We start from the raw sequence: 24,741 nt of genomic DNA, 5'->3' as shown, positions 1-24,741 counted from the left end.
ATGTGCAAGATGCTAAAGTACTTTGTTTTGCATATTATGTTGAACACATGAAATCATGTGCAGAAAAATGTGGATAAAATCATATCAAGACTGTGTAAACAGTGCTTAATATTAGGCTGTTTACAAATGATCATCATGATTTTCAGCAACACTCATGAAGTATAAATCAAATCCAACAGCTCTTTAATTTTCTTCATGACCACAAAAAAAGCAACGCATTGCTTCTTTCTGCCGTTGACTTCATATTCATACATAAGGAAATATGTATTACATATGTACATATATAAAATCCTCCAATAACTTTTATTATAGATTGTTAAAATCTGCCTCAAATGGGTGTGTGGCGCAGTACAACACAGAACACAGAAAATAAAAAGAAAACGTCATGAATGCCGCACCCTTCCTGCCATCTATATTCAAGGTGAAAAAGCACACAAACCGAAAAATTACTTATGCTTGTCTGGCATATCGAAGCTCTTTCACTGATAAATTTCATTCCATTTTAAAATTTAAAAGAAATATTTCATATTTTTTTTTTTGCAGAATATGTGAATATTGATTTACTTAGAATTAAGGTGTGTACACATTTTAAGAAGAACAATTGACTTTATGACAGTGATGGGCTGCACTGACCTATGTCAATCTGGAAATATTAGAGTGTAACAAAAGTTGTTAAAAGTAAGGGAATATTATAAGTGAATATAATTATGACATTTTAAGAGTTTGATTCGATATTTGTTGGCGTTTCCCTTTGATTAGAAATGAAAATTATATACTGAACGATCGGAAATCACACAAAGAATTTTTTTAAAAGAAAAAAGTGTAATTGCGCATTAATTTTTCTCTAAAAATGTATTCTTCTATCCATACCGACATTTTCCTGAACAGCTGATATTTTATGTTCAAAAGTGAAACAAATCGTTGCACTGATTTTTGTTCCAATTTCACACAATTCCAATGACAGATTTCTGTCAGTAAACATTTTTCAATGACAGAAATTTTTAATAATAAATATAAACGATCTGTCAAAAAAAATCCAATGTTTGTTTTCAATGATGAAAACCGATGATAGCTATAACTGGCGCACACTTTCAAATTACTGTTGGCACCAAACGTCTTCAAAATAATTGCAATATATTAAAGCAGCGTCTAGGAAGTATGTCTTGACTTAACGCAGCTATCTTGCTTGTCAGATTTCAAAGCCTCGACTTAACTGTGTGAATGTCTTGTTTAGCATTGAATTGAATGTCTAGCCATTGGCTTCAGTTTGGGCAAAACTTGACGTTCTAAACTTAATTTGAATTTGTTCAGACAGCATCATTTCCTTCAAGTGTCCCATTCCGAACACTCCTTAAATAACTCCAAATGGCGAAACCAAAAGCCGTGCGCTCATTTTACTGCTTTATTTTTTATTTTGCGACCTTTACATAGGAGTGAGTACCTACACAGCAGAAATGTGTCAAGACATTTTTTTAATTTAATTCAGCACATCAGCCCCTGCGTGCGTATACAGAAGTTATATAAAAACGATTTCTCGTTGAAGTACATGTTTTTGCTCTTTAAAGCTTTCGAAATGTTAAAATTCATGTAGGCATATAATAAGATTTAAGTCAATAAACACACAAACAAACATAGGTAACAACTGGTTACATTTTATGTTCCCTTTAAAGTATCCACAAGTATCCGGTCTGAGCACAGCTTTATGTTTAATTTTTGTTTTCATTTTCGATGGGCTATACACAACTGTCAGTTAATTTTTTTTTGTTTAATATACGGTCTATAGGTATTTATGACTTGAGGGTGGGTCGACATCAACATCAACATCGACATGGACATTTTGGCATGCATTCAGCAAAAGATTAATCTGTCATTGACCTCGAAATTATGCACTTTATGAGCTTGACCGAAGTGGTTTTATTTTGTTTTTCTTAAAAAAATAACACAATGTAAGAGAAGATAGGAACAATTCCTTTTTCCCCAGACGGACCAAGTTGAAGGAATTTCATTATAGAGCCTTGAACTTGTAGGCACGCTACAATCCTACACTTTGTGTCGATGCACAGATTCCATATATCTAATCCCATTTTCTCTCGTATCATCCCATTGCTGTTGCTCTACAAACAAACAAAAACAAGAGCAATGACTTGGCATCTTGGCAACTCCTGATGAATATACAAATGGCATAGTGCAGAGGAGCAAAACCAACGAGGAAGGTACTCGTCGTCATCGTCGTTTCAAGTGTGTAAAAACAAAGAACTACATTCTTCTTGAATGCGCATGCAACGCTTCTGATAAAAATAGTCGTGTCGTTGTCGGTGGATGGTTTTAGTGTGGTGAGGTGAGGTAGGCGCTCGGCGGCGTTTGGCGTTCCGCGTTCACTCTCCATCTCTATAGTTGTGATTGGGATTTCTTGACTTGGCTGGTTTGGTTCTGGTTTTAGCTTTGGCTCTGGCTCTTTTTCTTTCTTTGCTTTAGCTGCAATTAACCAACGCAATGCAAGACACTGAATTATGCATAAAGCAAAGCAAGAGCGAGAGAGAGTGTTAAAGACAAATAAGTAAAGGAAAAGTAAGAACCTTGTTACGGGGGGAAAATAAGACAGACCGATAAAGAGTTAAATACAAAAACAACAACAACAACAAAAAAGAACAGGCTAGCAGAAAAAAAAGGAAGGCATCAATTGCGGTTCGTTAACTAGAAAGGAATGCGGTATGTGCTGTGCATGCTGTGTTGTGCTTTTGCTGTGTGGCAGCAGTTGTCTACAATTTAGATTTTCACTTTCGATGCACTTGATTACGTCCAACGCCATCAGCCACAGCTTGAATGGATTTGATTTTGATTTTAGGTTTTTTTTTTTTTTAAATATATTCTTGTTTATGTGATTCGTGATTTTGTTTGATGGTACTAGAGGTATATATCTACTCGTATCTCTATACCTAGTATATGTGGAAACTCCTCTGCTTTGTTTGAAATCAATTATAAAGAGTGGTGAATCATTTTAGGCTCGTAGCCATCTGGATGACCTTTGGTTACGTGCGTAAACGATGCTTATTGTTTGTAACATTAAATCGTGACGAGTACTTTTTTTTGGGAAATTATCTTTAAGATTTGTTTACTTCTTTCAGAATATTTTTATTAAGGAAAATTTCCTATTGTAAGATTACTTACTACTTTTTAATATGTACGACTTAGTGTTTAAACATTCAAAAATAAGTCTAAACACGCTTCAGCTTCCCCTGACGTTCACCCATAGAAATTCAATGCATGCTATCACAATCAATTTTTTGACTTACGTTTCGTTTGACAATCGTAAGGAAAAGAACGTTATATTACGTAATGTGACTCTAAATGGAAGCTCTACTACAAATTTGCTGAACATTTGCTTTGTCTGACAGCTCCTCAGCTGTAAAAAAAAGTCAACAAACAAAATACATTTGCTTTTGGAGGGATTCCCATTGGTTATTATAGAAATGTCATTTAAAGCAACCTCGAAGCAGACCCAACGTAACGCAGACGAAGCCGAAGCTAAAGTGTGTTTGTGTTTCAGCCATTAAATTTTTAGTGTTTTTTTTTACAAATATAAATGCAATTAATGCAATTTAATTGAAATTCTTACGAACTGACACACTTATGAACGTTCAAAGAAAAGTTAGTGTCGGCACTACAGGGGCCCTTTGAGCCTGCCCAACAGATGCCTTAAATTTTATTGTGCAACTTCTACCAGGAGATCTACACAATTAATACTTAAAGAGTCAAACTGTTGGTTTTTTACAGACCCTATGGAAAACGAAGCACTAACGAACTGATTTTAGCATATATTTTTGCGACGGACACCTTCTAGGTAATGCACTCCTGCTTTGAACCGCAGTAAAGATTTAAAAGTCATCTTTCCTGCCAGGACAAGATTAAGAGGATATCATAGTTATGACAGACTTCTATACCACTCTTTACTGAGGGGTCATGGATGGAGTGCGAAGTTCGAGTCGGGAATCTTCTCTGAATCCTTAAAATTTACTTCGGCTACCTGATTGTGCCAGTGTATTACAAGTGGAATAACTATGCATTGACAGCCAGGAGGCTATTATGGCTATCAATTCGGCCACAACATCATCTATACTGGTCCAACAATGTCGGGATGATGGCTGGATAGTCAACATCATCCTCCGATTCACTTTTACACACTTATTTGGGTTCCAGGTCATAGTGGCATTGATGGAAATGAACGGGCTGACGAGTTGGCACGGCAAGGATCGGCCGTTCATAGTTTACTTGCGGAAGGGTAAATATTCATCTTGAAGCTATGAAGAGCGAAATGTTCTCAATTTTTCTGACAGAATCTAACTGCAGGTGGAACGGTCTAACGGACTGTACCATATCCAGGAATATATGGATTACCTATAACAAAAACAGTTCTATTAAACTTTTATGCAGACCGAGGCATGGTATCCCTAGGGTCGCTGTAATATGTACCGGATATTAAATGGAAGGGGTGTATGCAGCAGGACTGGGTATCCCTCACAATACTCCGTTTCTCTGTGATTGTCCTGCCCTGGCCAGTTCGAAAATGTTAAGCTTCATGGGGCATTCCTTAAAGATGTTGAGGAAATTTCCGAAATAAAAATCAAAGACCTGATTTGCTTTCTGTGTGTGACGAAATGGCTGTATTTTCCCTAGTTTTGTCAATATATTTTGGTATTAGTCCAACGAGTTTATGGTATCAAAACGGCGATTTTCAGCACCAATTGAGTCGTGGTGCAAGGGTTGCTTAACTGCCATTTCTACCTACTTATGTAGCTACACAATTAAGCCAACTTGCAATCTATTGTGATCTTTCAGTAAACTGAGCACAACTTGCATTTTAAATGTACTTAATTCTCCATAACAGTTTCCGAACACATCCATTGGTTTGATACTTGAAAAATGGTCATATTACGGCCAAAAACGTTTAAGTCTCTAAAAATCGAACGGGGGGAGTCACCTGATTTTTTAATGTGCAATGATAATAAAAAAAAGTACGTCTAATATTTGCATGTATATGTATTATATGCAGATTTTAATGTAAAGTTTCTGAACTATAAGACTACACGGGAGAACATTGAAGCCATGAATTTCATTTCGAGAAATAGTTTCAAATCTTAAATCCCTCACAACATTATGATTAGATAAGCCCGTAGTTAGACATTTCGTCTGTTTAAAGAAGGCAAACAGTTTTTTTTTTTACATTATGTCCTTTCAGGCAGCCATAATGTTCATTTGGTCATATTGTATCTCAAAAACAGTATCACCACGGTGATTTCAAGCCTATAGACGGTCCAAGAAAGACATAAGATCCATATACTCTGGGTTCAATTTGTAGAACCTTAAGCTCCATTGACATTTTAAACGCAGATTCCCAGTCACAGCGAGCATTCCGTGATTTTTTTTTAACCCTTACCGATGTTTTGTTGGAAAATTTATCAATGGTATAGTAGGATTTTACACGAATAACAAAAACAATATCTGCAGTATGAATACTACCGATAAAAGTTAAAGTAGAATCTTACTACGGATGGGTTTTTGACATTTATACGAGTCTCGAATGGATCTTATGTGATATCGTTCTCAAATGTTGGTACGATTGATATTGAATTTGTATCTCGATGGCAGTGTTCGTTAAGTAGTTGTGCATTTGGAATCATATGTTTTCCATTGGCGACAAAAAAATCAATCTGTTACTGTTGATATTATTTGGGTTTGTTAATGAAAATGAAACAACTGGGCTTATTTTGCGAGAATGGAGAAGATGATTAATCAGTTTCGTTTAATTAATCTTCTTGATGTTTCCACCGCACAAGAAGATTTAAATATGATTAAGTTTGACAGCACTTTCTAAAATACAAATGGTGTTTCGATGTTTCTTATGAAGTGCAAGTGAGATAGTTTGATTCGTGTTACACAATGAAAAACTGAATAGTTCAGCAACATATAAGAATATGCTACCTACTGCATGTGCATTTTTTTTTAATTTGATTAAAACAAAACTATAATTTTTCTACAAAAACCTGCAAATAAACAGACCATAATGCATTATCTGTGAAACCGACTCCTCCACACAGGTTTTTCTTCACAAATTTTGAATCGATTCCAATTCAAATTAAGCTCAACTTCAACTTCAACTCGATTCAGTTATATAAAGAATTGAGACGAGCTTCAAGCTCGCTTCAATATCAATACCACATGTTAGTGTAGTAGTCTACGAACAAACCCCTTCTTGAACTATTTTTATAGAATCTCAATTTCCAGATGTTTTCTTACTGTTTTTTTCTTTAAAATTGTCCATTTTATTAGTTTTAGTTAGTTTTTTTTTGTTGATGTTAATGTTAACTTTTGATTCTCACAATACTTTCTTCTATTTGTGTTTTTTTTATTATTATTTTGACAGATCTTCTCTCAGTTGTACCAATTTTTAAATACAAAAATCTGGCTACTGCCGATAGGTCTTCTTGGGAATTTTCGACTATACTATTTATAGAATGCCAAAAAAAAGGGTGTTCTTTAAATGTGTATTGGTCTACGAACGAAAACTTAAAATTTAATCTGGAAGAACTTTCGACAAATTGAAATAAACTCAGTTCACTCATTCAATTTTAGCCTTTTGTAAATTTCTTTCATAAGAATACCTAATAGGGCCCATACACTACACAAACTGTTTGAGCAAACGAATGCATTTTGTTGTTGTAAAAATATTTGTGCAAACTGTTTGAGTAGTGTGTAGTGTTTGCGCAAGCAGTTTGACCAAATAAAAAAAAATTAATTTTCCGTGCCTGCACAAGCACGTTTAAACAAACGTGTTTGCGTTGTGTATGGGCCCTTTAAGATCGATTTGTCAAACTATTTTCAACAAATATTTACACGTCATAATAAAGAATAAAATGTCATATAACAAGTTCCTTATTTTAGATCTGAAATTAATAAAATACAGCAACCAAATGATCAATTTCTAAGTAGATGTTTAAAATGAATGAAATTATAAAATGATTGTCTTATTTAAATAAAATTAGTAAATTCCTGTTACCATAATTTTCAAATACCTTCTGATGATTCAATAAATCAAATATGTTCATATGCATATCACACCAGGTTAAAAACCTTAAAGCAAATAAGCAACCAATTTAACAACAAAGAAATTTAATTGAGAATTAATGACTAAATCACGATCTTAGTTAAAAACAAAGAATGTTAATAATTTTTGTTTGTATATGTAAACAATATGTCTTGTAATATTAGATTTTTAAACAATATAATATACTTAACATGAATTTTTTATTTTTCATTTTTCAGGGCTTTGTTGCAGCAAGCATTAAGCGTGAACAAGGCGATGAGGTTGAAGTTGATCTTGCCGAAACTGGCAAACGTGTGATGGTCCTTCGTGATGACATACAAAAAATGAATCCGCCTAAATTCGACAAAGTCGAAGATATGGCCGAATTGACTTGCCTAAATGAAGCTTCCGTCTTACATAACATCAAAGACAGATACTACTCTGGTTTAATATACGTAAGTTGCATTTGAGTTTTTTTTTTCAAAAGAATTATTTAAGTAAAAAACTACATACAGTGAACCAAAAAAAAATGTATACAGTCGATTTTTTTGAATTCAATTATCTATGAAGTTAATTACAATAAAATAAAACATACGACGTACCAAAAATAGGAATTTTTTTGACCCCCAGATTAAGTAAAACACATTTTTTAAATAAATTATTTTAATAAAAAAAAACAAATGCAATAATAAAGTCCGTTTTATGAAACCAAAAACACAACTTGTACACTTTATAGTTACAATACTGTATAGAACCGTTATCCAGTAGGTTTTTAAAAGGTTTAGTTTTTTCATGTTGTCAGAGAAATAATTTGTTAAAAATTTATAAGAAAAATTAAAAAAAAAGGAAAACAAACAAACTTTACTTGATATGACAAAAAGTCTAAGAAAAACCGTTGATACTGTGAAAAATCCACATTCCACAGTTTACGAGGGCGGATTGAAAAGTTTCCGGCCTGACCAAGAGATGGCGCCACTAGGCCTACCTTGAGGTGGCGTTCTATAGTACCATCTTTAGATAGCTTGTAGCTATATTTTCCGCCCGATCGCCATGTTAGTTTAGTTTTGAGAGCACACTGAACAAGGCGCCTCTGTGTTTTTCTTAAAAATGGAAAAGTTGGAAAATCGTGCTATCTTCAAATACTTCTATTTGAAGGGGTTAAAGCCGAAGGAAATCAAAGAAGAGATGGACTCAACACTGGAGACATCCTGCCCATCATATTGAACCATTAAGCAGTGGGTTTCCATTCCTGACAACAGTACTCGCACACAGGAATGGTTGAGAGTTGTAAGTCACTAGGCCCTGGTTCACAACGGACTGTTGCGCCACCCCATTTGATTTGATTTTTTTGAAGCAGTGGGTTTCCGAGTTTAAAAATGGTCGTGTGAGCACCTCTGATGAGCCTCGCTCAGGACGCCCTGTTGAGGTCACAACTCCAGATATGATCGAAAAAATCCATCAAATAGTGCTGAAAGACCGCAGTTTAAAAGTGCATGAGATAGCTAAGACCTGTAAAGATGTCAAATGAACGTGTGCAAAATATTTGCACCAACATTTGCTTATGCAAAAGCTCTGCGCAAGAGTGCAGCGTTTGCTTACAGCCAATCAAAACAAGTCAATCGTTGCGATGGCTAAAATCAACGATCTGAAGTTTGAATTGATGCCGCATCCTCCCTAATCTCCAGACCTAGCCCCGAGTGACTATTATCTGTTTCCTAACCTCAAAAAATGGCTTGGTGGTAAGAGATTTGCGGACAATGAAGAAGTAATCGAAGCTGTAAATGGGTATTTTGAGGAGCTTGATGAATCAGTCTTAGAGATGGCATTACTAGACTAGAACACCGCTATGAGAAATGTATCAGCCTTGGAGGAGATTATATTGAGAAATAAAAAAAAATTCTTAAAAACGTTGTTTTTCTTGTTCAGGCCGGAAACTTTTCAATCCACCCTCGTAGTACGTTATTAATTCTTACCAAAAAACGGATTTTTAACAAGACCAAGTGGAAGTGGTAGACCGAGAAAAATTGATACTAAACAAACCAAGAAACGTATAGTAAGGATTGTACAAATTAACCCCAAAATTTCGGCAGTGGAAATAGCGGAAGACCTCAATAGAAAGAAAATTGACCAAGTTCATCCACAGACGATAAGAAATTTTTTACATTCGTGGTGTGTGGTGCGATGGGAGCAAATGGAGTTGGAAACTTTCAATTTTTGGGAGGGACAATGAATAAGTTTGATTACCTGAACATCTTGAAAAATAATTGAAGAAGTACTGCATCAAAATTGGACCTAGGAGATAATTTTAGTTTCGTTCATGACAATGACCCAAAACATTCCTCGTGAAAAAAGTTATCCGTCATCCACCTTAAAGTCCAGATTTAAATCCAATTAAAAATCTTTATGCTCATGTTGAAAAAAAAGTTGAGGGAAAGGAAAGTAAAAAATAAAGAACTGTTAAAAGATGCAATACAGAGGATATGGATTGAAATTACGCCAGATTTTACAAAAAAATTTGAACTTTCAATGCCAAAGAGGTTGCAAATGGTCTTAGATGCAAAAGGACATTATACAAAGTATTAAACCATTTGGGGTTTCGAAATGTTTCTGTTTTTTAATTGAATTTTTCAAATGTATACGTTTTTTTTTTTTTTGTTTTATAAAATAGAATTTCTTTGTTTAATTTGGTTTTTTGTATTAAAATAATTTATTAAAAAAATGACGCAACATTTTAAACAACCTATTATTAAGGCCTTAGCACGTTACTAAAAAAAACATGAATACATCTAAATAATGACAGATTGTGGAGCAAACAAAACAAACATACCCTAATATTTTTGCAAATGTCAAAGTGACAACATTGAATTTGTATTTTCTTTTTTCATTAATTTTGTTTTCATAACTCGCCGTGGTTTATTTGCGTTAAAATTTAAGTTCGTTGCAACTATTTTGGATATTAACACCGAATAATATTAAAAATTTACTCTACCAGGTAAAAGAATTATTGTTTAGTGAAAAAGTTTAAATGAAATGTGCATTTAATTAGAAAAGTTGTGCATGTTTACATGTTTGTTGACTAGTAATAGAAAAGTTTATTTACCAACATCAGATTGATGGACATTTCTTCCAAAAAAGTGTAACGTTACTAGAACTCGCAAATCTGGAGAAATAGGTAGCCCACGGGTTGTAATTGGGTCTTGGTTGTCAAGATTTTCAACCAAGAACCGAACAATTGTTTTATCAAATCTATACCTGGAGTAAAATCCACCATCGTCCAGCTCTTCAAAAGGATTTGCTCGAATTTTAAAACTTTTAACTTTCCTACACAACACTAATCTTCAAACATTCTTCTTCCTCCGAAAACATTTTAAATCGTCTAAAATTTTGCGCCAACGTGTTTTTTTTTTATTGCAATTAACTCCATTGATAATTGCATTTTAATAAAAGAAAATCGACTGTACAACTTTTTTTTTGGTTCACTGTAAATCCCTTCAATAAATCTGTAACCTATTTTGTATTCCTATTCCTTATTCGAAGAAATTATTTTGGAAAATGGTCCTACTCGTATGATAAAAATAAAAAAAATAAATAACATCTTCGTATCATTAAGTAAGTTGTTGATATTGTGATTGTTTTTCCAAAACAAAAACAAATATTTGGCCAGCATATTATAGTAGGATTTGTGTTTATTCCGGGTCAATAATGAAACATTCTCGAAGACTAGGTAGTTCCCCTGTACTAAGATACTGATAAACAACAATACAGCAAAACTAGTTACAACTTTTTTGAACTCTAAATTCATACTTTTAATTAATATTTCAATTTTTTCACATGACATTCAAGATCAAGTCATTTCTTTAGCTATTTATCTTACAAAAGTAAGTATTATAAAAGAGGGAATACGTCTTAAAACGCTTAAGTGGCGCTCGGCTCTTTTCTTAATTAAATTATAAAATTTCAAGCTAATTTATATCTAGATGTGCACTTGCACGAATCGTATTTCTTATAGGTCAGTTCAAAACAAGTCGAGCATATAGGAACTACGGCAACTTTTGCATTCGTGCAAAATTTCGGACTCGAGATTTTAATGATATTACGATGGTAGAAAAGTCGAAAAAAGCCTAAACCATTGGGTCCATTGAATTCAAACTTAGAAGTTAAGATTTTCAGCAGGTTCGCGTTAAGCGTTTTTTATTTTTTTTTAAATCAAAACTAACAGTTGCCCCCATACAATTTTTTTTTGACAAAAAACGAAAATTCGAATTTTCTCAAAAACATTATTTTGATAACATTTAAATTACATTTCTATCTTTTATCCAAATTAATGAATTTGGTACATATTTATGTATTTTTATAACTATACTTACTTACTTACTTATCCAGCTCACAATCCATGAAGGGTCTCAGCCTGAGATACTGCAGTCTTCCATAGTAAACGATCCCTCGCATGCACTCTCCAGTCACCGAGACCAAGCGCTCTGGCATCCGCAGTCACTTGTACCGCAGGTTCGGTCTTCCTTGTCGTCTTGCACCTGGGGACTGGGCTGAGAAGATTTTCTTGGCTGGAGCGTTGTTGTCCATTCGCTCGTTGTGGCCGAGCCAATGTAGTCTTCTTTTCTTGGCCTTCTGGACTACGTCTACATCTTGGTACAGATCATTCAGTTCTCGGTTGTATTCGGGACCAAAAATCCGTCACAGAATTTTTCTTTCGATCAATTCTTCTTTTTTACTTATCGTCCAGCACTCGGCACCGTAGAGTAGGACTGGTAAAATCAAAGTTTTGTATAGTAGACACTTCGTCTTTCGAGTGAGGAGTTTTGAACCCAGTTGTTTGGCCAAACCGAAGCAGCAGCGGTTCGCTAGGGTAATTCTTCATCGGGTATCCACTAAAGTGTCGTTCGTGGGATATGTTTGTGATGTTTGTTTCAAGGTACATAGGTGAACTCCTTAACTACCTCGAAATTGCTGCTCCCAAAAGTGACGTTTTGTCCTAGAAGTTGCTTTGTTTGTTGATAACATGTACTTTGTTTTGTCCTCATTCACTTCAAGACCAACTAGATTCGTCTGTTCTTCAATAGCTGTTATAGTTATAGTTATAGTTAGATCCTGGAAAATACCAACGGAATTTTGTCATGTGACTTCTTCAACATAGTCCTGGAGCAGATAGTGCTTAAGGCAGGTGTGAGCACGGAGTGAACTATCTTCAAAAAATCTACCCAGCTCCTAGGCTATGCGGACGACATAGACATAATCGATCGATCAAAGATAGCTGTGCTTGAGGTATGTATGTACCTATAATACCTACATACCTACCTAATAATACAATAAACTAACGTATATACATAGTTACAAAATCTTACTTTTTACAATTGAGAATAGCTAGTGACATTTTGTATTTAGCTTATAAAAGCTATAAATAGTGTTAGATGTCACTTTAAAAAAGACAAAATTAATCAAAGTGGGGTGACAGTCATTATTGTTTTTTTTTTTTTCTTTTTTTTTTCTTTTTTTTTTCTTTTTTTTTTTCTTTTTTTTTTCTTTTTTTTTTTCTTTTTTTTTTCTTTTTTTTTCTTTTTTTTTTCTTTTTTTTTTCTTTTTTTCAAAATTAACAATAAAATTTACAAATATAATTAAAATTTTAAAGATTTTAAACTAATATTTATGCAACATAGGAGAGCAAATCTTCTATCTCATCGTGATCAAAATTAAGAAGCCATGATTTAACATTTTTTAAAAATTTACTTTGGGTTCTTATAACTCTTATATCATGAGGAAGATTATTAAAAAGTTTACAAGATACAACTGGGTAGGAGTTCCTATAATGAGTAGTGCGGAAAGCTGGAATTAAGACAACATGACGGCTAATGCTACAATTGTTTTCGTTAAGTATGCTTACAAGCATTTTTCATTTCCGGGATGAGTTGTGTCTTGGGATGAAACTAGCTTACCGACACAAAATGGTGTGTATTCGATAAGTTCATTCAAATACACAAACCATTTCCCTTAACATAATTTTGTCTGAGTATTTCATATTTTTATTCTAATAAAAAGTTAAGTTTTTTTAAACAAATTATAAATAAATATTCAATAAAATGCATTTCGCATAGTCTATGGAAAATTCTCATTCTTTTGACACCTTATTTGTTAAAATTAGTTCCGCATGAGAGCCGAAAAATATAGTAGATGATGATTCGTCCAGAATAAATTTCTATTTAATCACTAAACAACTGCATACAAAAAATATTTTTAAGAAAAAATGGAATATATAAAAAAATGATTGAAATTTTTAATATTTGTTATAAACAAGAGTTAAAATTAATATGTCTGTTCTCATAATTCCGTCTATTTCTTTAATGACTTGACTGAATTTGGGATAAATGTCATACCGAATAAAGTAAAAAAAAACATTAGGTCTGTTCGGTTATTTTGATTTGATGTGATTCTGTGTTCAAACTAGACCCTTCAACTTCATGTAAACAAGTTCAAACTGACAGATCGTTTCTCCAAACAAACTCTTGTAACGATTTGGAGTTCTTTAAAGATTAACTCAAGGGCAAAGTACAATACCAAATAGATCTGTCAAAAAACCTAAATTTGTTGTTTTTTTTTTGAACAGCGATCTTGAGAATTTAATTTTAGAATAGATTTGATTAAAACTAAAAATTGAAAAATTCTTTTTTAATTCTTTTTTGTATGCACTCGCTTAGATATGACATTATATTAAATGGAATTTCATAATTGAGCTTACCTAACCTTGCACATATTTTAATCAATAACAAAAAAGATTCCTTCCTATAAAGATCATCAATATATTTGTTTAAACTTAGGTCCAAACGGTTTTTTTTATTAAGATATATATAATATACAAAACATTTAAATATACATCTATCTTTTATTCAACAAATAACCCATTCAAATGAGTGTAGGATTAATTAATATCAATTTTTTTATAAGTAAGAATAGAATGATGTAGCCCATTGGTGATCTGTCGTATGCGTTAATTTATTTAATTGTAAACCAAGTGCCAACAATCCCATAACATTGGCAGCTGACAACCATTAAAATGTGAAAATTAAAATTAAAGAAAAAATGATTGCTATAAAAAATGTCATGATTTTTAAATTGTTCAAATTTGTCTTTTAATGGTTATGTCTTGTTTTTGTCTTCAAATGTTTACAATTTGATACATGAAAATATATAAATTTTTTTTATTTTTAACTTAAAGAAAATATGGTCAAGAAAAAACGTTTATTAACAAATTAATTTACAGACTGTCAAGTAAGAGCGTGGTCGACTGTACCGACAGTTAATGCAAGATTTCGCTCTAATTCCTTCGCGAGCCGATAGAGGGAAGCTTTGTCCTTGATGCATTGTCAGCAAAGGTTCAGTTGTCGTTGATCTTTTGAAAGAGAATTACGTTAAACGCCATGAGTGCTAAGTACGCGTCGCGCTACAAGGCTGTGTTCTTTTGCATCCACCCGAAAGGTCTCAAAATGTCGCAATCAGTGACTGCTAAATATATGAGAAAGTCGAAGGCATTTGTACAGAAGTGGATACAGCGATATAAAGTGGCTAAAAATGTCTATGATTTACCAGAACGTTGTTCGATAGGAAAAGTGCCATCGGCTGCGTTGGATCTCAGACAGATCCGGATACATTCTTGTTCGTGTTTTACGTGTAAAATAACAGCTGATCAAAAACAGCTGAGATTTCAAAAAAGGAATGCAAAGGTATTCAAGAATTTCTGGGGTATGTAGCTATCTGACAGAAAAGCTAATTCAACAGATAGTTGAATTTCAAGAAACTTGAAAACTGATTTCAGTTTTTTTGTATTGGTAAACGAAAAGCTAAAGTTGTATTTGAGGATAATAGACGATGAAGAAGCTATTTGCCTCCGAATTTTAGGAGGTAATTATGATCTATTTATATATCAGCCGAAATCGTGCTTTCAATAAACCAAATGTTCTTCAATGGTTACTTGAGCACTACTGAGGCGAGTATTGAAATGGACTTGTCTCGGTGTCAAGTGTCCATTGTCACGAAATGGTGTAACCGTCGCCTAGTAAATGATATTCCCCCAATTATAATTTCAACCATCTGATGATAAAGGGGACTGTTTCGAAAAACTCTTGCGTCGAGTTGTATAGCTTGGGCCTGTTAATATTAATGTTAAAATCGGTGAAACAACAACGGAAAATATAAAATTGTAGCACATTTTTTAAACTTAAACAAAATTGTCAAAAACTTCGCTATGTTAGGCTATTGGCAAGCGGATAGGAAAGCAAACTGATAGAACCTTACCTTGCAAAATAATGGAGTGAGCATTTTTTCGGTTATAATAATCAATTGCACCAATAACTCCTGGAATATAGCCTCCAGATTTTTCTCGGAATGCGTATTTTGAAAAGTAATATCTTCAGGCTTAATAATTTGATTAAGTGTTGATGGAATTTTACTTAGAAATATTGTTGTAATGTTGAACAGTTGGCCATTTAATATACTCTCCGAGCAATGAACATTAGGGTGTCCCGTCGATGTATGAGGACAATTTTTTTTTTGAGCTACACTATCAAAAGGGGTATCAAAATTTGCGTTATTTTACACAGATAAAGAAAACGTCAACAAAACTGAAAGAACATGTTATCTTGGGGGTGGTACCGATCTTTGAGAATTTTTAAATTTCATGTTTTTACATACTTTAACCGTTTGAATAAAACTATAAAAAAATTAAGTTTTAAACGTATTTTATTATTAATATTATTTATGCCTCTGTTACCAGTTTAATACACCTTTCCACAGATTGGGTGTGACAGTTAAAGTCAACAATTTCCAAGCTCTTATCTTTTGCCATGATGTGAAGGTCTTCAAAAGAAATATGTCGAAGAACCAGGGGTGATGTTAACTGACATTCGTTCCACAAAATAATCTCAGTATAATCTTTAGCAAAGAAGTTGATCTTTGGTGGTTTATATATCCTGCGTTTGTTGATATTTTCAGCTTCTCTAGCTTTTTTTATTCTTCACAATGCCAACTCCCGAATGTGGTCCCTTTCATCAAACAACATACTGATAAGCAGGTTGGATGTGCAAAATAAGCATTTCTTTCTATAACAGAATCCACAAAACATCTCAAATTTTCGGGTAAATATCGAGAGTACATAATTAATTGGAAAATATGTTTGGCTCCATCCTTAAAAGACACCTGTCGCTTGATTCGGAACCAAATTGGAGCGAATACTCTGACGACGTAGTTGACAAGCAATAGCAAATTCTCTGATGGACGAAGAGTACTAACATAAAGTCTCAGTATGCGATTAGCTGAAGTAAGCCATCTCGAGTGAGCCATTTTTCCAGTTTGACGGTTTGCCAGCTCAGGAGAACAGACACCAGTAGATACAGCTTGACATATCTGATAAAGATATTTTTGATCTGTACTAAGTTCATCAACCACATTTTTCGGCAAGTCTGGCATATTACCAGCCACTGCACAAAAGCTCCCGGTGGAATTACTTTCGCAATCTGCTAATTGTTTCCCAATATGTCCAGAATATTCTCTAGGACCCGAAGTGCAAGCAATACCTCCAATATCTTCTATAGCTTCTTTATGTGATTTCCATACAGCTTGGTGGATCTTATTTTTGTCTATAACAAGAGTTGAATCTTTGGAAGAAACCAGCCGACAACAGCCAAAACAGCAGAAGCGACAGCAGCAGCAGATCGCGTCGATAAACCGTATCGATCACATACCTTGGCAACTGTTGGCAACATCAATCTATTGCGATAAGCTCTTGAAGTCGATGGTGCCTCTTTCAAAGGGGAGTTTGTTGGGGATGCCTCTGTTACCTAATGTGTTTCTGGGGAAGATTCACGCATCAACTCTTCATTGCAGTTTCCTGAGACAATATCCGTTTACTGCGTAGATCATTTTTTGCTTCCCTCTTTGACTCTTCAATTTGCCTCTGCTGTCGTTTCTTCAAGATATTTGTTTCTTTCTTATCAACCCCGCTTATAAGTATTTTCCTTTAATTTCTTTGATCCAATAAAAAACTTCTCTCATGGATGGGAACTTTCTTTGGTTTTAAACACGAAACTTTAATTCAAATTGTGTCAGGTTTATAGAGTAGTGGTTTTAAGTTCCAGGAAAATGATGATAAAAGCAATATGTGCCAAAAATTAAAAAAATTCAATTTTGGTCACCTATTGGTGGTATTTTTAGCTTAAAACCTTATAAATTTGAAACCGCTGAAAACATATTGTTGCATTCAAATCAAAACGTCAAATATGTTTTAAATCTAATAAGATCAAAAAGTTAATGTTTTATAATAAATAGTAGCTCAGGAACCGAAATTAAGGAAGGGAAAAAATGCATAAAAATATAAATTTGTCAAAATTTTGAGGGTCGGTACAACCCCCTAGACAAATCTTTTGTTCGGAAAATCCAAAAAAAAATTTGTCGGGACACCCTAATGAACATATCACTTGGACAATTTCGCTGAATGTAAAATGAGCAGAACTCTTAGCTAAATTGAACCTGTCTCCAGCTGATAAAAAATTTTCTTGCTAACTCAAGATCCATTATCTATTATATCGATTATTATCCATTAAATGTTTTATCTTACAACAATTTTGACTTCGAAGCTTAAATGTTTCTCTGCTTTTTGTGAACAGCTGAAAGTTGTTTTTATTTTTTGACAGCTATATCAATACAGCTATCCACCTCGTTCAACAAGGTATCTAAAAATCCATCTATCCAAGATACCCTATCCAACACGAGATTGAACGCATCCATTCAAATGAAAGCTGAATTTTATTACTCTGTGATTTCTTTATTTTTTTTTCGACAATTGAGTGTTAATATTTTATATATAATTCTTGATCAAAAGTTGAAGCAGTGTTTCAGATCAAATTAATGGAAGGACTATTGTAAACACCAAAGTTAATTTATATTGTTATCTAAAATTCGTGTAACCCCAAAACTCGTTCTAACAATTTCATGAAAAGTGTAAACCCAGAATTAAGCTTCAAACGATTGATAAAACTGGCGGTAGTTTAAAAACTAGCAAAGTATGCTTATCATTATTGATTTCCATTGGTCGAAGAAACGTGATCACAATTCTGTTAAAAGCTATGATATAATAGCAACTATTTATTCCAATTATTTATAGATATTTAACTATAATATGAATCTCCTCAAATAACAAATGTCATCCAAATAGAGAACTGCGCTGTCTATTATAGTTTTTCTTCTTTTTTTAGTGCTAATAAATTATATTATATTTTTTTTTATTTGATTGACATTTTATTAGCATAAATAGTTTGAAAAAATACTACCATTTGTTTTTTTCTGATGCTTTCGTAATATTATATCTATATTAATAAACAAGTTTAATAAATTTAAACAAAATCTAATTACGTACTTTTACACAAATAATAACTAAAGGAAATTACCAACATGTTAACTGAATGCAAAAAAGTAGTAATTTGTTATATTTAACGACGAAATAAACAAAAATTGAAAGGAACGCGTCTGCTCCCGACATTCTCTCCAACAATAACAAAGATGTGCAATGGGGGTAATTGATAAATGTTATGTGACTGTGGCTGTGGTTGGTCCGCGGTCTGTTTCGTCGTCGTCATCCCACAACAACTGTCATTCATCTAGCCTTTCACAAAATATTGCATCTAATGCGAGTCTTCGCGGTTGGTCGTATGCAAATCGTACGCCCAAATTAAATGTCACACCAAGTAAAAGCCGCCTAAGCCCTTATAGTAATGGCACGATAAGCGTGCTTTGCTCAACGCAGCATTTTAGTAGAGCAGCAGCCAGTAGTTGAGAGATTTAGCGTGGTCTGATCTTGTGGTTCGTTCGTATCAAACGTACAAGTTACGATTATTATTAGATACGAACGATGCGCTGATTGAAGGCTGTCTCGCTGCTGATTTGAAGCTCTCCTCTATTAATGCACCGGCTACTGTCAGTTGATTTTTATTATACATTATAAAGAGCTTTAAAAGAATACCGATTAGGACGTTTGAAGGCATTCAAATAGAGAACCCGCTACCGGCTTTCAACACTGTATAAAATTGCATTGAATGGCGGCGTCGGTCGTTCGTGGTCGACGCACGGCGGCAGTGATGCTTGCATGACGACATAATATAAGTTAAGTTATGGAGAAGATTGAAAAATTATTTTCAATTCGCACAATCATCATTTAAACCTGATCCAAAAAGTCGGCAGGGTAAGTGTAAGGAGGGCCTTAGGTGATGCGTGAGTTGGGTGGGTGTGCTATTTCTTTCGTGAGGAGTTTTTCATCGAGACAACAACGTGTTGAATGTGAATAAAATTATTGGTTTTGTTCACTTTGTTTTTTTTTTATATCTTTTCGCTGATTTTACGGCAAAAACTATAGAAAATAATGACATGCGTGCCAAATGTAAATAAGAATAGGCTTCGATAAAACGCTATTGTTTAATTTAATTTTATGTGACCTTCGGTTCGATAGTCTTAGTTGAGCTGAGTTAGCTGATTTAATGGAGTGTTATATTAAAACTTATTGTTTTTAACAATTTATTACCCATTAAAAATTCACATTTCCTTTTGGAAATGTAGTGTAAACAAAGAAATTCTTCTTATATTAACAAATGCCCTCTACCGGCAATATGAAGTGTAACTACCATGCTTATGCTGTCATTATTGACATAATAGATATGGACTGCTAGCTAGTAGCCAACTTCTCGTTGGTTTCATCTATTCCTTCTGTAGGTTCAGCGAAAATATGGAAACACTTTTTATTTTGTCAAATTTTAATATAATGGATGTTCTTTGTTCCTTTGAAAAAAATCATTGATGTCTGGAAACAAGAGATGGCGTTTTAAAATGAATTATTATTTTGTCCAATAAACCTACAAGAGGGAAATTGTGGAATCACCTTTAAGGGGAATTTTCTATGGAAAAAAAATCGAATAGCAGTCTATGTCTGGAAGGTCTGTTTGATTAATTTTGTAGCACGAGCACGAAGTGTAAAACCTGTCAAATTTTTGAAAGGAGGGGAAAATTCTCTCAGAGAGAGTTTATCTGTCTCAATGTAAACAAACGCTTTAGTTCAACTTTGAACATGAATCTCAGTGTGACAGGATATTTGTTTTTAAATTGTTACTTTTTTATAAAACCAAAATGTCTTTTGAAAGTGTTTTAACCGTAGATCTTAATTTTTGGATTCGTTGACATCCAATGAATCAGAAAATGATTCAATACCAACTGAGAACATTTTTGAAATGATGGATGGTTCAGACGTCAATGCATCAAAAGACAAGTCGATGCATCAAAAACTATCTTAAGGAAGTTATGCCTTCCTACACTGAGGAAGAATTGCATCCACATTTCAGAATCAGCAAGGCGTTGTTTGAGCAATTAAGTGCATCGAGCAGTCAAAATACCCCTGGACAAAAACATTTCCGAGTGTTTTTGTAGTTCTCGGGCCATGCAGGTTGTTGCAATTTTTTTCTCTGAAAGATTCGCATAATGTAAAAAAGGTGAAAAAACGAGCGATTTATTCGAAAATAAATATGGGTCCCATATTTTTGAAATATTCTGGGAGAACATTTGAAATTAAATACTTTGTTTCCATTTTTAATTTTCCAATTTTAACTTATAAAAAATCCAAAAAAACGAACAATCAAATGAAAGTTACAATGACAGAAATGGCAGTTGCGGATTTTGACAGTTGTTTAACTCTCTGGTTGTGCTCTCTTGTTGCAACTTTCACTAGTTAACAAAGACGAATTTATGAAACGCTATGCGACGTTGTACAAAGTTGAAGTTATCAAACAGACCTATTATGCCAATGTCTGTCGCAGATGAGAGCCACAGGGTGTGAAAGAACTAAAGATTTCAGTTTTTTTTTTTTAAATTAAATTGGACAGGAAAACATAATTTATAAAAAATGTGTTTCCTATAGAAACAAAACCGTCAAATGTCAAAAATTTGATCATAATATGTTATATTTTTTTCTTCCCCAAAAACTGAGAATTTCTATTTTGTTTGTTGGATATAATTTTTGACAGAACTTGAGACTACAAACACAAAACTAAATGATTGCATAAATGTGTTTAAATTATTTTTTTTATATCGTACAAAGAAATGAAATCAAAATACTACAACTACAATGTGCAATTGTAATAAATTATTACAAAAAGCTATTTGTCAAATATTGTGTGTACGTGCAATTAATTGAAATGCTCAACTATACTGACACTGTGTCGCCAGTCGCTCAGACCGGCATCCTCATCCTCATCATCATCAACGTTATAGTCGCCCGAGCCCGTGTCAAGCTTGTGCCGTTTATTGCTTTATGTCAACAAGCGACGCACATCACTGTGATGATCACTAAACATAAATACAGTACAGTACATTGAGTCACAGTCTAATAAACTATAAACATTTATAGTATAAACGCAAAAATTATACTCTCCTCCATTAGGAGATATTTAGATGAATTATGTTTCTACTCGCCGCCACCAGAGGTTTTTTCTCTTATTTTTTTTTGTTGCAAAAAACAAAGTTCTCAATGCTTAAAAACTAAAAATAATCACAAAAAATAAATAAACAATGTTGATTATAGAAACGATGCAATAAATATAGGTTGACCGACCAGAGAAATGACAGCAGCAGCGAAAACACAAAACGCTGTGCGCTGTTTTCTTCTGTGTTTGATGATGATGCTGTGATTATCGTATCTATAGTTAGATTCATAAGCCAAGTGCAATTATTTTTAGCAAATGCGAAAATAGAGATATTTATAAAATCTTGAATCATTAAGGGCCCGTACACATAACGTGTACGCTTTTCGAACGCATCGAATAAAAACAGATAAACACCGATTCGCACAAGAGTTTTCGTTAAATTTGCAACTTGTAAATTTAAATATTGATTCATTGGTTCTTTTTGATATTGTTTTGTTAAAATTTAGACATCATGTTATGTGCAGCCTTATGCAATGTGTGTTTATCGAATTTGATCTTCAATACAAAATATCGATCTTTTTCGATATAATTTTTCTTATTTCTTGCCCGTGTAGTGTCAAAATTTCATAGAAATGTATTTAAGCTTGACGTACTATTAGTTAAAAATATTTGAAGAAGAATTATTTCAAAAATATTGTCAATACAATTTTAGAAAAAAAAGAAGAAATCGGTGTTGTTACCAACATTTTGACAATGAATTTTAAATTTTCCGCCATCTTCATTTAGCTGTCAAAAAATATATGAACTTTTGGAATTGCTTGATAACGCCATATTCCTATTGACATTTGTTTGTATATGTACTTTATGGTGCGTGAACTTACCATTTATGAGTAAAAACAATTTGAAAATACAATGATAAAATGTACCAAAGTTTTGAAGCCTTGCCGCTGTCGTGACGATGGCGCTTTTTCATATCGAAGAACACAATTTTCCATCAAAAATGCCAAACAAAATAAAACAAAAACTCCAAGGCCGTTGTGCTGCCATTTTAGGTATTCAACAAAGTATACTATCAGCTTCAGCATTCATAATATTTACATGTTTAAATACACATTTTTCATTAAACAATTGCCATTTTGGTTTTATTCAAAAAGCAAAACAACAAAATTGAATAAGTTTAACCTATGCACCATTACAGTGTGTTAATGATGATATCATCTCGAATTTCTTTGCTCAAAACTATTTTTTTTTCATTAGAAGTTTGCCGACACACATCGGAATCGGCCACATGGATTACGGTTTACGGGAACGCAAATCTATAGTGCTATAATATGTATAGTGATGTGGTGTGTGGTATAATTTATAATCTGCTCGCCTATAGCTTACACAATGAGAAATATTCCATATATGGTGGAAACATATTTCATTTAAATGTCCATTTGAATATAAAGTCATGATTAACCATAGACTTAAATTAATGTAGGTATGCATACGTGCAATATAACAATATAAAGTGTTTATTATGTTCTATGTCTAAACTTGTGATCGAGATTGTGTTAAGAATTTGAAAGGTGATGTGCCATATGTGGTCTCGGCCTTAAGAATATCTTTTAATCTTCATGGCAATCTTTGGTTTTGTAAACACTCGCACTTTCAATTCATGAAAAGAATTTGACGTACAAATAATACCTGTTATACATTTTAACTGTCAAAAGTAAATGTAACTGTCAAAAGTAAATGATGGCTTCGCTTGTCAAATTCAATTTTTAAACAATTTTCTTAATAGTTGTCATATTGACGGAATACGATATGTATGTTCGTGCAAACAGAAACTTCATTTCTGTCATATTCAATTTTGACAGTTTGTTTTAGTGTTCTGAATTCTGTCAATTTGTTTTAGTTTTAAGGTAGTTTGTAGGTTATTTAAGCAAAACAGAAGTCGCTATTGTAACACAAATTGATTGAATTTGAAAGGATTGGTGTGAAATGTAAGTTATTCACATTCATGATTAAAAAAAATTAGAAATGTCAAAGATCTCTTTGGAAAGTCATTAGCAAATATTTATCATAGGCACTTAAAAAATCAGCAAACTTTTTCGATTCAACAATGTTCACGCTGTGTAATTTATGAAAGGTGTGGTTGTCCCATAAACCAACTCCATTAAAATGTCCACGTTGAACTCTGATTAATGCTTTTAGAATATCATGCAATGCATTTTGTGGATTTGCATACAAAATTATTGTTTGATTTTAAGAGATTTATATACAGAAAAAAAAACAACCAACCAAAATTCTCTAAAGGATGTTGACTTTAGCCAGAGATGGTAACAGCTTTAGCATAAAAAGAGTTGCCATCAAAATTTAATTTTAAATTTGAAAAGAAACATCAACAGAATTGAACCTAATAGGTCTGTTCGTTTACTTTCTGCACTAAAATTCGTAAATAGAGATATTTTAAAGAGTGGGGGTAAAATTCTCTCACAAAAAGACAAAACTACAAAAAAGCAAGCGAACTGGAAAACAAACAAATTTGCTCACAATTTGACTGTCAAAAAATATATAAATTGTGAAACATCTTCGTTTCATTTCGTGTTTAGAATTTATTTTGTTTTAAATGGATAAACATCATGCTGGTCCATAGTTTTTATTTTTTTATGAAAAAACTTGATTAAATTCAAACTTGAAAATCGCAATGTTGTTGCTGTTCTTTTGGGAAAAAAATTTTTAATTTTATAAGTGACAGCAAAAGCGAGCAATTTGTTTAATTTTTTTGAAGTTCTATCAAATTTGACACATTCCAGAAATCAGCCCAAAGAAATTTCTTGGCCTAAAATTCGTATGTTGGGAAATATTTTACTCTCGTGAAGCGCCCTCTTTTACGAAAAAAAACGAAATTTTAAAGTTCGCGAACAGAATTTAGTTAAATTTCGTAATTTTTCGTAAAATTAGACTGTTAGACTTAAGGAAGGTACGCGAACAGACCTAATATGACACCCCATGTAAATATTTTTTTTACTTAGGGACTAGTTATTTTTCGTTTTGTTTCAAGATTCAAAAGAGAGTAAAAAAGTTATGTATCTTGTCGGAGTGAAGCTGATGAGTTGATAATTTCTTCGTATTCCCACCTGTCAGTTTAGCTTTCAATCAGAAAATATTAATCCAATGACAGAAATGCAGTTATTTTTCAGCGAGTAAAAA

General features: G+C 33.1%; 1 protein-coding gene across 4 annotated transcripts in view; it reads left to right on the top strand.

Annotated features, from left to right (window-relative positions):
- Positions 1-24,741, top strand: part of LOC129952400 (myosin heavy chain, non-muscle) — a 108,918-nt gene that overhangs the window by 22,599 nt on the left and 61,578 nt on the right. For all 4 annotated transcript variants that reach the window (XM_056064960.1, XM_056064958.1, XM_056064956.1 and 1 more), the window contains exon 3: positions 7,321-7,536. In XM_056064960.1, the coding sequence (XP_055920935.1) occupies positions 7,321-7,536 (216 nt within the window). The remainder of the gene's footprint in view (positions 1-7,320; positions 7,537-24,741) is intronic.

Source organism: Eupeodes corollae, chromosome 3 (assembly GCF_945859685.1).
Source record: "Eupeodes corollae chromosome 3, idEupCoro1.1, whole genome shotgun sequence".
In the NCBI taxonomy this organism is placed as follows: Eukaryota; Metazoa; Arthropoda; class Insecta; order Diptera; family Syrphidae; genus Eupeodes; species Eupeodes corollae.
Note: the sequence above shows the minus strand (reverse complement) of the source record. Positions and strands in the feature narration are given on the sequence as shown.